Source organism: Sturnus vulgaris, chromosome 18, assembly GCF_052056855.1.
Source record: "Sturnus vulgaris isolate bStuVul1 chromosome 18, bStuVul1.hap1, whole genome shotgun sequence".
Classification (NCBI taxonomy): domain Eukaryota; kingdom Metazoa; phylum Chordata; class Aves; order Passeriformes; family Sturnidae; genus Sturnus; species Sturnus vulgaris.
Genome location: NC_142260.1, coordinates 7544351 through 7559730, shown reverse-complemented (window position 1 = coordinate 7559730; position 15380 = coordinate 7544351). Strand labels below are relative to the sequence as shown.

Sequence of the window (15380 nt, the reverse complement as noted above, 5' to 3'; positions counted from 1 at the left end):
CATCTTTATTTTACAGTAATTATTTCCTGTTTATACATGCTGTAGGAACATTATTTTTTCAATTATACAAACCTATTCTTTACACCCAAATGAGCATAATTTGTGAAGAAAGACATAAAAGCCAAACCCAAATAACCTCTGAGTAGTCTCACTTGGAAGGCTTCAGTTAAATTGTTTAAATCCCTCATAAGGCAGCACTGAAGCCAGCGTTCACCTCAAGGTGTGTTAACACAAACAAGCCCCAATGTGAGATATGTAAAAACCAAAAGCCTTCATACTTTAGTAATTGTGCAAATATGATTTCTGCTTTTAATTCTGTTTCTTATTCCCACTAAACCCTCCCTGTTTTAGCAGTGCAGGGTCAGAGCAGAAGACTGCACATGCATTTACTGTGGTACTGCCTCAGAAAACTGCTTTTATTCCAACCTGGGCAGAGCACTCCTAGCATTAAAGACATTCAAGGAACAAAACCCCTTTCTAGTCATCTGTACTCGGATCTGGGAGTGTCAACAAACACCAACTATGAAAATTATTTTTCATGCAAAGCAAGCAACATATTCTTTTTGACCAAAACGTCTAGATTCAATTTTGATTGCCACCAGGCATTCTGAGCTCTGTTTCTTTTACCACTGCCAGAGTAACCCTTCCCACAGTGGAAGGTGACCCTTCCATTTCTTAGTGAAGACTGATACTCTTGTAATCTGAGAAATGAAGTCGGTTTTCATATGCCTGAAGTGTATGTTTTGTAAGGGTAACAATGTGCATGCTTTGTGAGTAGAAAGAAGCGAAAGGAATAGTGAGAAAAACATCCTTTTCCAGTCCTGTGGTTACTTGGTCAAGCAGGGATGTTACATCCATTGGGCTGCACATTTCCAGCACTGAGAACATATTTAAACACACGTGTTTTGATTTCCAAAGGCTTGAAGTCAATTGCTACCCAGCATTCCATTCCCAACACATTTCATTCTAGAGCAGCACTAAAGAAAGGAGTTTCTTTGGCTTTTTAAAACCTGCAATGAGAAGCAAAAAAAAAAAAAAAAAAAAGAAGAAGAGAGAAATAACGAAACCCCCCCCAACTTTGAGGAGATTTCCCCACCTGGACTGCATTTCTGATTGTGCTTTGAACTGATGCTGCCCAGCTTGTGGGGGCTGTTGGCACGGAGTCTGGAGCGGGGCTGGCACCTGCTGCTGGGGCAGCCCCAGCTGGCACTGGGATGGAGGCCCTGCTTGCTGGGATGGATGGTGCTGGGGCTGCTGCTGCTGCTGCTTGTACCGAGACAGGCTGAAGAAGAGGCCCAGGATGGCCTTTAGATTCCCATTCCTGATTTCTGTAAGGCAAAGTTGAGAAGTCAGCCATCAATGGGTGTTTTCTCTCCGACAGTGCCCGGGTCAGCCACTGCACCCCCAGAACACTGTCTGAACTGAGCTCCTTTGGGATATCCTTTAGGATAAGTTTCTTTCTGCACATCTAATTGGCATTACAGTTGATTGCCAGTGAGCACCAATGACAAATAAATAACTAATCTCTCCCCTGCGGTGACTGAGCAATATCTCACATTTCCACTGCAGTCTGTGTTAATGCCACTGTGCTGAAAAAGCAAGTCCCTTTGAACCTTTCCCTTAAACTAACACAGCTAAAACCCCAAAACAGAACTTCCACAATAACAATTGTATTAAGGACAGTGATGATTTCTCAGTCCTAAACTTGCACAAGGAGGAAATTACTCCATTCTCACACATATTTCTGGAATATCAGAATAATCATTTCCACTAAGAAAATTTGATGCAAGTTTTGCACCAGAAAATACAGTTATTCGGTGACATAGCTGTATTCAAATAGATAATTAGCAGCTTTGATACTACCACAAGCTGATAAGGGAAGGGCACCCAATGTACCTAAAGATAGCTTGACACTCAAGCTATAAAAGTATAAACCTTTCAATTCCTGAATGTCATCCTGCTCTTCTATGCAATATCAAATGCAAAAAGAGTAAAAGCAAACAAATACAAAGATTAAGAAGTGTATCAGACCATGCACTGTATCATAATTAATACACCAGAGGGCAAATTCTTTCTTGAAGACAACCTTAATGTGCTGTGACTTAATTATTTAGCATGTTTAATTTCCTAAATTAAAAAAGTAAATTAAAAAAGCTACATCAAACATCTGAACTTTTGTGTTGTACAGATAATTTGAACTAAAAGCTTGCTGTTGCCCTATGAGAAAGAAAGAAGAAAAGGACATGGGGCAAGACAGTGGCCAAGCACAAAGGCAAGAACCAGAATTTTCATTTATTTCCAGTTCTGGCTGAAAGGTTGCTCTGAGTCTGTGATGGGCCTCACCCCATCCTTTACTCCCTCTCCCAGCCACATTTCTGCTACATTGCTCCTCTTTGCTGTATAAACAAGCTTCTGCTCCTAATCCTCAGCACTTCACCCAGCAGATCCAAGGCTCAAGATTTAAAGCTGTTGTTTCCCATTCTGTACCAGTTTCCAGCTTTGGTCTCCTTGTCTACCTGCACCTCAGTCGACTTTCCCTTCCCAGACACTAATATAATTTACTTTCTTCCTGAAATTTGTCTCAACCCATGCCCATGTCTTCAGAGAATATTAGCCCTTCTCTAAGTGGCCCTGGTAGCCACCAAGACCCAGGATATTCCTTTCCTGTCACACTTCTTGACTCAGTTTCCTTAGTCATTTTTTCCTCCCTGCAGCCTGGCCCCTCCATCAGTGCTCTCTCCCTCCACTGACACCCCATTCCTTTGTTTATAGGATTATCATTCCCAGGGCCCTTCTGCAGCCATTTTCAGTCTTCTTTTGTTTTCTTGGCCAATTTCAGTCTCTTCCTGAACAGTGGGTCCCAGTTAACCCTGCCTGTTCCCCCTTTGCCCAGCCCACTCCTGCTCCCATGCAGTGCCATGCACAAACCCAGCCTTCTCTCACTGCACCAGGCAGGTTCCTTCTCTGATCTGCAGGTTCCTTTCAATAATCTGTGTTCAGCTTGGGAGGACAGGGATGGAAGTAGAACAGACACAAAATACAGCAGAACGCAGTAAAAAGGATTTCCTTATCTCCTGTAAAGAACTCAAATTACTCACAGGAACTGTAAGGAAAGTAGCATTTACTCACAGGTTGAAGCATAACTAAACAGATCCAGAGGCACTGGGAAGCTTAACTGCACAAATACTGGCCAGAAGATAAAAGAAATTACCATGGGCCTGCTTGTTTAAATATAGCAAAGCTATATGCAACTGGAAACTGATTTCTATGTGAAGTGAGAGGCAATTAAAACAATAACCCACATACGACCTGTTGCTTTCTGTGGCCATTCAGTTTTCTGCTGACTTTATCAGAAGAGCAACCTACTTTTGACCAAATAATCAAAAGAAGAACACTTGTAATGAGTTAAAGCAGTCTCTTTCCCTCTGGATTTGAAACAAAGCATTTTAAATCAGACTGTCAGAGGTACCTCTGTTTCTTTTATCTTAAAAACTGAGGTAATTCTGGCAGTTCTACCCTGCCCTTCATACAAAAGGGAGTACTTCAGAGAGCACTTCAGCCTCACTGCACTCTGCACATCACCAGAGTCTCAAATGCTTCCTGCTTCAAGTCCTCTCCAGCCCGTGGCCAGCTCCAGTATCATATTGACTTAGATAAGGACAAGGATGTCACCCACCCATTCTAAATGTGGAGCCAAAAATTACGGTCCTGGATACTGGAAACAAACACTCCAGACACTTGAGAGGAAACTGGAAATTGGTTTTCATAGGAAACCCCACAAATCCACTCTTTGGAGATTTCCATCCTGGGATATCTCCATTGGTGCTTGCTTCCCCTACATCACTGTTCCATGATGTGCTCAGCTGATCTCATCTGTTATCCAAAAGATGTGCAGCTGCTTATCTGTGACATCAATTTGAGTTTCTACTGCACTTTTCTGTCCTCCAATATCTTCAATATCTTGAGAGCAAGGAGATATTGTGTGAAGGAAAGCAAGCTTTGCTGGGAAGCTGCAATTCCAGGAGTCGAAAACAAGTCTAAGAGCAGGGGTATGGAAAGACAGTTCAAAGAATGAAAAATAAAAATTTGCAGCAAGAAGTGAAAAGAAGTTTCCAGCTCTCTGTAGTTTTCTTTAGTAACCACAAATGGGGATTTTAGATTTTTAAGAATCTTTGATAAGGGGATGCCTTTTTGCCTCAATGTTTCTGGGAAAGGGAAGCCTCTAGCACAGCACAGTCATCATCAGTGATTGCAGACCCTCAGCATCTCCACTGCATACATCCATCAAAATAGACTCTGTGTAAGTGGCACACACATATCAAAGTCGGATTTTTCAACACTGGAAGGATATGACACATGCAGTCCCAAATTATTTCAACATTTAGGAGTCATCCAAATTCCAGTTTTGAACCATTAACTTCCCTCCACACTGAAGCTGCACAATTGAAAAATACGTGCTCTTAACAAACCCAGGAGACTTCAGTGATTATTCCCGTTTGGAAGCAATCACAACCTTTTCCTTCCTCCTAGATGAGGATCTGCCAGTGAAGTAAATAAAGTTATTTGCAGTTGACCTAGCAGGTCTTGGCAACTTGCACAGAAACACTGGCTTGTTTGGTAACAACATTCCTCACTCTAAATGATTCTGTGTTCCTCAACACAGTGCCGGAGCAACTAGAAAGAGAAATTTACTTTACTGTTGCATTCAAGTCTTTTAACTTATTTTATAAAAATATATTCGTTCCCTCCCCCTCTCTAGTTGTTCTCACTTTCTTCCTTCAATGTTAGTGGTGGAGCCAGTAAATGCTCTCATTTATATGCTGGCAGCAAACATTACTGGTCCCTTCTTAGCTTTCATGTGATTTAATACACTAATTCCTAGATAGTGTAAAAGAAAGGCAGAAATCCCAAATCAGCAGAGCCATGGGAAGCACATGTATCCTGCTGGGCCTGACTTGTGACTTGGCAGGAGAGCCATGAGCATTAATCATGCTGTCCCTTCCCCAGTGTGAGCAACACCACGCTGCCAACTCTGTACACCCAGGCAGTTTTCTCATCACTGACCTGCTATTTCACTTCGATTTTACCTTCTATTGAGACAGGTAAATAATGTGAAATGGATTTTTACGATATTTCCATGCTAAGGTCAAAATTGGCTTTTACAATTGACTCAGCTGCATTTTCTTTTTAATCATTTCCTGGCAAGCTAATTTTCTGCTGTTTGAAGTTGTAGCTCATGCTTTCTTTTCTTGACATGAGAATCCTTGTGATTGTAACTGAGCAATTGAGGCATATAATGCTGGCAGCCTCAGGTGGACCGTAGTAAAGCTTCTCTTTGGAGGAAAATATTTGTTATTGCTGTTCTAATGCAGCCTAAGAATACACCTAAAATTCAGCCTCCTCTTCTCCTGGCTGTGATGTATTCAGGTTAGAACAAGGCATACTAAATATCTGCTATTTTGCTGCAGCCTCCTTCTCCAAACTAAGTTTGTGAAGAGAGTCAGTCATCAAATGTAACTTTGAAGTCTCACCTGATGCCACACATTCAATTATTTGTTCTGTAAAGCACTGATGGAGATGTCATATCATATATTCAGCTATTGAACCCAATTGCTTTTCCAGCATATTTAAATGAAAGTACAAGTGAAAGCTGGTGCTGAGGATGACAGAAATCTGTTTGATCTCTTAATAAGATAATGGCTAAACAGCTTCTGAGCCAACAGGTACCACACGTCCTGGCATAAAGGAATACAATAAACCTAGTTTGGTTTCAGAAAAATTCTGATGCTCTTCAAAAGCAGAGTGATTAATTAGAGGTGAAAATGTTGTCTTTTTTTTTTTTTTTCCCCTCAAAACATTTAGATTTGATTGTTTTGTGCACTTGGAAAGAAGAAAAATCTTTAAAGTGAGAAGAAAGGAGGATGGTTGTTCAGGTAAGAGAATAACTGAAGAACAAGGAAATAAATTTTTCTCTGAAAAGGAAAACAATTTACAGCAGTTCACTTTTATCTGTAAAATATACACTGATCAATGTGCAAATTACAGAATTGAGATAAGAAATTTCTGGTTTTGAACAGAAAGTAGTAAAGAACTCACTGAATTCTAATTTGGTCGCATTAATTATTTTTACAAGTCAGCTGTGTAGAAATTAGACACATTTTATCTACCTTTCACACTGAGATGGAGAGAAAATAAGTAAAGACTGTCAGAAGTTTAAATTGACCTTATTAATCTTCCATTACACTCTATGTTCCAGCTGAAATCACAGGTAGTAATTCAGGTTCCTCATTTAACAGGAAATCTTAAACAACCAATGGACTCACCTTCTGCTGACAGCCCCTGGATGTTAATCCCCTTAGCAGCCAGGAAACTCAGGCATGCATCTATGTTTTCAATCTGCTCAAGAACAAACAAAACAAACAGAAAAAAAGGAGACACAAAAAGAAAATGCATTGTAATAATTATTTACTTCCATCTACCGCCACCCTTGAGTGCACTCGCTCTTTGCATCCCAAAGCAAGTCCCTTTGCTCATGATGTGGAAACCATAGCGTGAAATCCTCTCAGTTACTGAGGTCCTAAATGGATTATTCCATTGATTATAAACTGGTTATTCCACGGGTCAGGGCTTTCTGATATGTGCATTTGCATGAAGCAGGCTAGCTCGAGCCCCAGTCACAACAGGCGGGCGCTGCATTTCTTACTGGAGCGTCAGGGATGTTCCCCCCAGGATTCGTAACCTACAGCGAGTGTAACAAACATGAAACCGAAAATAAACATGGAGGCCATTTGTTTGAGAAGGCAGATTGCCACTTGCTCCCAAGCTGACAGCTGGCAGAAGTTTCCAGCCACAGCAAGAGTAGAATATAAAAGCCGTAACTGGAAACCCCGGCCGGAATGCGCGACGCGTTCCTTCCCGGCATTCCCCGCGTGTCAGGAACACCAGGCCACTCTGGTCACTGTCCTGCCCCTCAGACACGGGACAATGGCAACAACTTCCATGGGATAAAATCCATTTTCACAGGTAGGGACTTGTGCACAACAAGTCTGGCTGTCAGCTGCTCTGCATAACTGGAGTTGCTATACAGACTGGACTCAGAGCCTACCGAAGGAAATGAACTCCAGAGAGGCTGGATGAGTCAGGAATAATTTCCACTCTATCTCAACATTACAGTAAGAATCTTGCAGAAGCCTCACACCTGGTCTCCCACCAAGCTCCCACTGGAGCTCTGCTGTCATAACCAGAAGATGCAGAGTGGTGTCTGCTCCCACCACAGACCAAAGAACTTCCATGCAAAAGTCTATGCTTGGACACTGGAGGGACTACAAAGAGCATTTTAGGAAATACCATGTTTTGTGTGTGGTTACACAAAAAACTCTTGGATGATACTGTTGAGCAATTTTTTTATTTAACCATGGTAATCAGAAAGTGATAAAATAGTCTTTGTGTTTGAACATCTCTCAAACATTAATTTATTAATTCCTGAAACATTGCAATCAAACACTGCATCCACTAGAGAAGGAAAGAGACAGACACCAAGCCTCACATAACTACCTTTATTCTGTCAAGTGTGGAGACATCAAAAGGAAACATGAAAAATTCAGCTGCCCTATCAGCTCCTGCCTGCCCTCAAAAAAATACACGAGTGAGAGCTAAGGCAGCATTTTAGACCCTGAGCTCCCAACACCTGACCTGAACTCCCTGTGCTTCTCAAAGGAATAAAAAAGTACCAGGGAAGCTGCCAGGCAACCTCCCACATGGATTTCTCTCAGGGTACATTAATTTATTGTCTATAACTATAACAATAAAAACATTTTCTCCTATCACAGAGAGGGTGTTAAGTTATTGGCATTGCTGAACTGTGATTTCAACAATTAGAAACACTTTTATCAACCTCATTATACTTTGAGATATAATATAAAGTACACAAAGTATATAGTACACTTTGAGTAAATGATACACTCCAAAACCCAGAGTGGTACCAAAGAATTCATTTCCTGTACTGCTCAGACCTTAGAGCTTGGAGCAGGGTGCAGTTCAAAGGTTCATTTATCCACAGTTAAATATGATCTAACAGTTAATTGACCCATTTCCTTCTTCAGTACTCAACAACCCTTTCAAGTTTCCAACACAGCTCTTTTATTGAGGTGATTTGGGACTTGGCTGGAAAACCAAAGTTCACCTTTTCAAGAATAAACACCACATAAAAAGATCAATCCATTCCCAGTACCTGCACTTAGCAAGCTGCATCATTCCAAGAACATTTCCAGACTTGCACAGCTGTGGGTAGATGTCTCCTCTCCAAATAAGCAGGTTAGTGACTAAAGATAAGCAATATCTCACCCCCACTCCAGATCTGCAGAATCTCTCAGTCCTGCTCTGCTTACTTCTCTTCCCAGGCTCCTCATCTTTGCATAAAATCTCTTTTTGTTTCAGTTTTAGTCTTCTAGTTTAGTTTAAGATTTACATCTGGGTCATGAGTTCCTCATCCATATTCTCATACTTGGTGTTACTGAGCAGCCTTTGCTGATCTAATCCTAATCTCATCCTATTCAGATTCAGGGAGTCCGCTTTAAAATCACTCCATTTCTCCTAAGGGATAACCCCCTAGTTTTTCTGAGCACTGTAGCCACTGAATTAAGAGAAATCACTCCTATGCTCAGACTGATGGGTGACTCTCCATCACAGGTCTGTAATTGGACCACAAGTTGAGCAACCTGGAAGCTCACTGCCATACAAAAGGTGTGATGAAAAAAATGGGAATAACAGGGACGTGCAAAAGTACACCCTTTACATTCAGAAAATGAAGACCTAGGATAAGGTCCTGTGGGGATGTACAGCACTGCACATACGAGGAATTCCCTAAAAGAATAAAACTGAAAGATGTAAAGGCATCAATGACTCTGCCAAGATTTACACAGTATATGTGATATTAACAACATTACATGGCAGCATGGCAGGAATGTGAGGAACTGGTTGATTTTGAAGGAAAAATAGAGCTTGAAAAGGAAAAGAGGAGGAAATTAAAGAGAATCCAAGAAGAAAGTAAAACACTGAAGGACTACAGCTGAAATGATTAAAATTTAGTGCTGGTAAGAATTCAAGGTCCTTCCCACTCAACAGCTGGCCTGAGTCAAGAACCCTGATCTTGGCTGAATCAGTTTAATGCATCAGAAATCATGCAGCTTGTTTGAACCATGCAACATGTCATGAATTTCACTCATAAAAGCTCCAAGGAAGGATTCTGCCCCTGGCCCCTGCTGTATCAACTCTTAATAATATGAAAATACTGTTTTATGGAGAAAGATGCCCCCAATGCAGACAGGGCTGGAGATAGCAAGCTATGATAGTTAAACCATTTAGATGTGTGTAGGATGGAAGTGAAGTTTCTGGACAGATCTCAGCTAGATGGTAGGAAAAAATTCTTCCCTGTGAGGGTGGTGAGGCCCTGGCACAGAGCTGTGGCTGCCCCATCCTTGGAATTGCCCAAGGCCAGGTTGGACAGGGCTTGGAGCAACCTGGGATAGGGGAAAGTGAACCTGCCCATGGCAGGGAATTGGAACAAGATGGTCTTTAAAGTCCCTTCCAACCCAAACCATTCTATAATTCTAAGCAAAACCCCCATTATTCTACATCCTGGTGACTTCCAACACAAAGTACAGTTGCCTCCTTGTAATTACAGCATTCAGCAGCAAATCATCACCCAGACTCCATGGGCCCTTTTTTTGCCAAGTCCACATATTGCTTAAACCCTTTAAGCAGATGTGAGAGGACTGGATTTGCCAAAGGGGAGTGGATATTTTCTGTTTCACTGTGAGCTACAATTGTTCTTTGGCTGACAATTCTGATTTCTCATTTGCTTTGTCAGCAACACTTCACATGGCAGAAGCAAAGCAGGAAAGATGGCAGCTCTCATTCCCTGCCTACCCAAAACAGGGGAAGGCTGTGCAAAAGAAGGAAAACCAAGCACAGCCACCCACAGTGATTATCTCACTCAGAAACATTACCAGGGGTATCACCACATTTAAACTAATTCAGGTGTAATCAACTGTCATCATGTGCTGGGTACTTACTCTGAAATGTCCCTAAATGCCAACCAAGGACTGCTGAGCCCACACCAGAGGGTCTGCCAGCCTCTGGGGTTCCTCCTCCTCCTTTCTTTTAATTAGGAGATTATGAGAAAAAAAAAAACCAACAACCCTGTAAAATTAAATATCTGCTCAGACATAGCATATCAAGAGTCATCACTCCCATTCTCACATTCAGAGAAGGAAAAGCTACCTGAAAACTCCCTCTTAACATGAATAACCTGACAAGATGGGAGCAGAAGGCATCGTGGCTGAGTGTTGTACATGGAGAACTGTCCAAGACCAGATCATCACACCAGTCTTTGTGCTTGTCATATAGCAGCAATTTCAATTTCTATTATTGCCAGTGCTAGACAGAAAACATGCCCTGGCCTGTATGAGCAGAACAGGATATGCCAGAAACAAATAAAAAAAACCCCAAACCCAAAAATATCCCCATCCTGTAGCCTGTAAATGGAGACCCACAGGTGGGCACTGATGTGTTGAACATTGACTACATGTGACAAAACCCTGAGTATGGACACTGCCTCCAGCCAGAGCTGTCTGTCCCACTCTGCCAAGTCAAACACACGAGGTAAAGGATAACCAGTGCTGCCCTTGGCACAGACACAGATGTTTCTCTCAAACAAAAAACAGAATGAAACTTGCTGTAGGTTCCTTCACTCACAAACCAGGGGAAGTTTCTCACATTGTGATGCAAGACCTCTGCTCTCAACTTTTACAATGATAAATTGGGAGTTTTGATGAGCTTATCCAGAAAACCCACTTCTTATATTGAAACCAGTGCTTTCCTTGTAACTTGTGGCTCAATGTTATGTGTAGAATATTAATTTTCAAAAGAAAAAAAGATTGAATTCATATGGAACTTTTTAAGGCCTCATAAACCTTTATGTAATATTCTAGCAGACTTCACATACGGTGCAGAAACAAGGAAATAGCCTAACACAAGCTGTTTCTTAGGACAAAAATCTATTCCTTGCCTGTGTTTTTGAATAAGGCTTTTAGCCTCATATTTTTATATCCTAAAGTTTAGAAAGAGCCTTAAAATCTTAAGTCATTACATTGACAATCCTTAAAGCCCTTGAGTTTTGGGGGAGGAAGGGCTCTCCATTCCAATAATATCTCATTTGTTATTTCCGAAACATGATTATATATAAAAAAGACCAAAGCAGAACTGCAAATTCCATTTGTCCCAGGAGGATATAAATACTAATTCTTATTGCTCTGTTTAAAATAAATCTTCATTAGTAGTTATCCTATTCAAAATGTATCTTCTTAAAAAGAAAATAATACATTCCTCCCAGTATTCATCTGATGCTCCTGACTACTTGGATTAAAATGTCTCCCAAAATTAAGTTTCAGGATTTTGACAGAACTTGGTGGGTACCTTAGAAATAAAATAAAAGATGTCATGGAAGGGCAAATTAAGCTAATCCATATTCTGAAGCCAGATTGTGGCAGATACACCGACAGAAACAAAAATCTGGTCAACTATACATGAAGAGTTGACTCTTCTCTCAAAATTGCCTTACTTTGGGTTTTTAAAGACAAGGAGAGTTTGGGCTCTAGTGTAAGGCTGGAGAACCAGCCCAAGCCTCATCACATGCATCCTCTTCTCTTTGACCCTGGTACAACCTTTGCTATCCTGTGTTTCCAGCTCCTCCTGCAGAAATAATGGGACAAATATTCACTCACAACATGCCCAGTGTGAATAGAAATGAGGGCAGTAAACCCCACAAGAGAAAACTGTGCTTCACACTGGCCAAAATTCCTAACGACAACAAAGAGCATCCAAGGGGCAAGCTCGTACTGTGAATGGATTCAGGCCATCCAGAGCAACTCCCAGGGCTTGCCAAAGCTGATCTGCTCAGGGAGAGACACATGGAGGGTTGTAGAAATGCTCCTGCTTTATTCAGCTTTTCAGGTTTCTTTCAGGTTGTTTTTTTTCGGGTTTATTTATTTAAAATTGAAACTTTCCCGTGGGGAAAAACAAAAGCAAAGAACAATTTCTCTGAAAATTATCCCTGGATATATTATTTTTGATTAGCTCTTCAGAACCAGATATTTGAAAAGTTAAAGTGGATAATTCGTGAATAATTTAAAATCTTGAGATGTTCTAAATTATGATTAAGCAACAACAAGCTCAACTTTGCAAAACAAGTATCAACAAAGAATTCTGCCTCTGGAGCATCATTCATTTAGGATATAGATGAAACTCTATTGACAATATTTTAGCACACACCACAGTAACTGTTTCTTGGCACTGAATTTCTGTTCATGTGTAACTGAGAAGAGGAAAAGGTGGGGAGAAGCCATGCCTGTGCTTAATAAACTCATAATGAGGACAGCAGTGACTCTCACAGATGCATTATTTCCACCTTCCCTGGCTGCTCATGGAGGACCCTTTTCTAACTGGGGCTCCCAGGCTGAAAATTATTTGCTGTGCAATTGGGAAAAGGGAGAATGGCTTTAAACTGAGAGAGAGCAGGTTTAATTGGACACGAGGAAGAAATTCTTCCCTGTGAGGGTGCTGAGACCCTCGTACAGGTTGCCCAGAGAAGTTGTGGCTGTTCCATCCCTGGAAGTGTCCAAGGCCAGGTTGGATGGGGCTTGGAGCCTCTGGGATAGTGGAAGGTGTCCCTGCCCATGGCAGAGGGTTTGGAACTAGGTGGTCTTTATGATTCCCTCCAACCCAAATAATTTCATCATTCTATGATTCAATCTAAAATAACACCAATATCTAGCAAAGGTGGACTTCTTCCTAAAACATCCTTGAAATTTACATAAACCAGTATTTTTCAGAGTGCATAAATGCTTAAAGGGAAGGACTGACACCAACACCACTCAGTGCACCAAGTGCTGGCTGCTCTCTGTCCCCAAACACCAGCTCAGATGTTAAAGGCTCTGTGTGTCATTAACTTGAACTTGCAACAAGAATCCAGAACTTCATGAAACTTGTTCAGAAAGAACGTCCTGCAAGGCAGTTGCTGACAGTTGTTCATTTCTAAAAAAGGTCCCAGGGAAGGGAGCTGTGGCCACAGCCTGTTCCCAGCACAGCACTCCCTCCCTGCTGGGCTCACAGGCATTCTTGTGTCTGCAGGCCTGGGGCTCTCAGCTTCACCTGTTCCCAAGGGATTTGTTCCAGGGGCACCAACACTTATGTGCCCCCTCCTTCCTTGCACCTGGATCCTGGATCACGACTCCTACTGAAATTCCCCTGCATAACTGCTCAGAACAAGTGCAATAATACTGCTTGTATATGTAAAAATAGCTCTGCAGAAAAGCCAGAAGAATAAAATGCTATAGATATGCACTACATTCAAGGAATAGCTAATTAAAATAACCACTGTCACACAATTAAGTGTATAAGCAATGGCTGAAAAGGAAAGATCTGTGACAAGACAGAGACAGAAAGTTTATTTCTCTGGACTGTTTAATTCTTTGTAACAGCCACAATCTGTTTACACAGGTATTCCACAGTGAAGAGCTTATCAGTGCAAATCCTGTAAGAAGAAACACCCAGAGAAATAATGAGAAATAACTGAGAATAATACCAACAGCCTTAATTCTTATAGCACCAAGCTGAAGGAGAATAATAAATTAACTTTTACTTCCATCTGTCCTCAAATCAACCTAACTTTTTCTTCCTAGTTCTCATCCATGATTTCTCAGTTTTCCCCATTTATGCCAAGCATAATAAGAAGTTGTATGTTTGCAAAGTATTGCATAAAAGGTATATTTATATAATAATTTTACATTAGTAATGGTCATGGCAGAAAGTTATGTTAATGGTGCTTCTAGACTTTGGTGTAGGTGTAAATACATAAGTGGAAGCTACAGACATGCCCATATACACATGTGGAATGACCCTGGACCCTCAATCCATTTCCTGTTTCATGTATTTAGCCCATACAGGGTGAGCAGAACCATAGGTATTCAAAATGCACTAATTCCATTTAATTGTGATGTAAATGATCAAATAGAATCTAATTCTGTCTTTACAGTGAAGCTTATATATTTAATTTTTTTTCCATAAAAGTTGCTTTGTTGCTCTTTGTTGAACCTCACACTGTTTCAGAGACACGATGTACAAATTCTTGCATCACTGTAAAGGGTGAAGAATTGAGAGCACGAAGGGGACCATGAAGGTGATCAGTTATGGGACTGAAATAAGAGTGTCAGCAGCAATGTCTCCAAAGCACCCTTACACACCCATCCAATGCAGGAGGCACACACTGCCTTATCACCCATCCCTGCATGCAGAAGGAGTTCTGGAAACAATACCCTCCAGAAATGAGACAAATCTCTGTTTTATGACACTGCCATGCCTCATGGCAGGGAGATGTACATATTGGTCTTCCCAGCTCTATTTATCCTGTTATTTTCTACGTAGGATGATGGGGGGGGGGGTCAGTGGAGGGCTTGTGGTTTTATTTAGACTGCAAGCTCTGCAGCACAGAAACCTCTGATCCAACCACGCCTGTCTCACTATTACCATGCACACATGGTAAGCATGGCAGCATAACAACAGTCTGGGTATCTGGAAAAAAACAGAGACAGTAAAATCAATCTTATCTTGGAGCAAGACTCATATAAACTGAGGCTGAAGGATAGACAGGGACAAGCAACCTGACAGACCATCCCTATAGTAAATCATTCTTGTCTACATCACAGCATGGGTTCATACACGACCAACAGAAACCCTGAGAGCTTAAAGAAAATTCTTCCAGCATTCCGGAACTTGCTACTTGGCCGTGTCCCTGCACGGGGCAGCCACAGAAGCTGAGCTGGTGTCTGTCACTGGCCAGGCTGGCACAGCACTGGGGGTGGATGTCTTCCCCCTTAGCTGACCTTCAGCCGTGAGGAACTGCACCACAGGTTAGGGCCAGAAGACACCCATCTGTTACCACGGTAACATCAAACAGGATGAAATTTCCCAACATTTACAAGCTCCCCAGGCAAAGTGGGGCAAGGCTTAGATGATGGGAAAGTTCCCTTTAGTGCATTTGCACAGCCTTGGAGTTGGATTACTTGAAAATACACGGCTATATTTAACCCCTGGGATACATTTCCAAAATCCTACGCTAGGAATTCACAGAGAAAAAACGTGCTTGTGATGCTTTTGATCTTCCAGCAGGGCTGCTCCCCTGAATTAGCAGCACAAGCCCCAGCAGCAGAGCCCTCCTTGGCTTTGGGACTCAGAGGGGCTGGAGCAACAGCCTGGCAGATTTATTGCACCTTCCTATGGCAACGTTTGGACAACACTGTATAAAACTTCTCAAAATGTTTAGA

The 15380-nt window shown here is 41.6% G+C and overlaps 1 protein-coding gene across 3 annotated transcripts in view; it reads right to left on the bottom strand.

The window, feature by feature from the left end:
- Positions 1-15380, bottom strand: part of NAV2 (neuron navigator 2) — a 364133-nt gene that overhangs the window by 122825 nt on the left and 225928 nt on the right. For all 3 annotated transcript variants that reach the window (XM_088175391.1, XM_088175389.1, XM_088175390.1), the window contains exons 4-5: positions 6324-6396; positions 1097-1328 (exon numbers count right to left, since the gene is read on the bottom strand). In XM_088175391.1, the coding sequence (XP_088031517.1) occupies positions 1097-1328; positions 6324-6396 (305 nt within the window). The remainder of the gene's footprint in view (positions 1-1096; positions 1329-6323; positions 6397-15380) is intronic.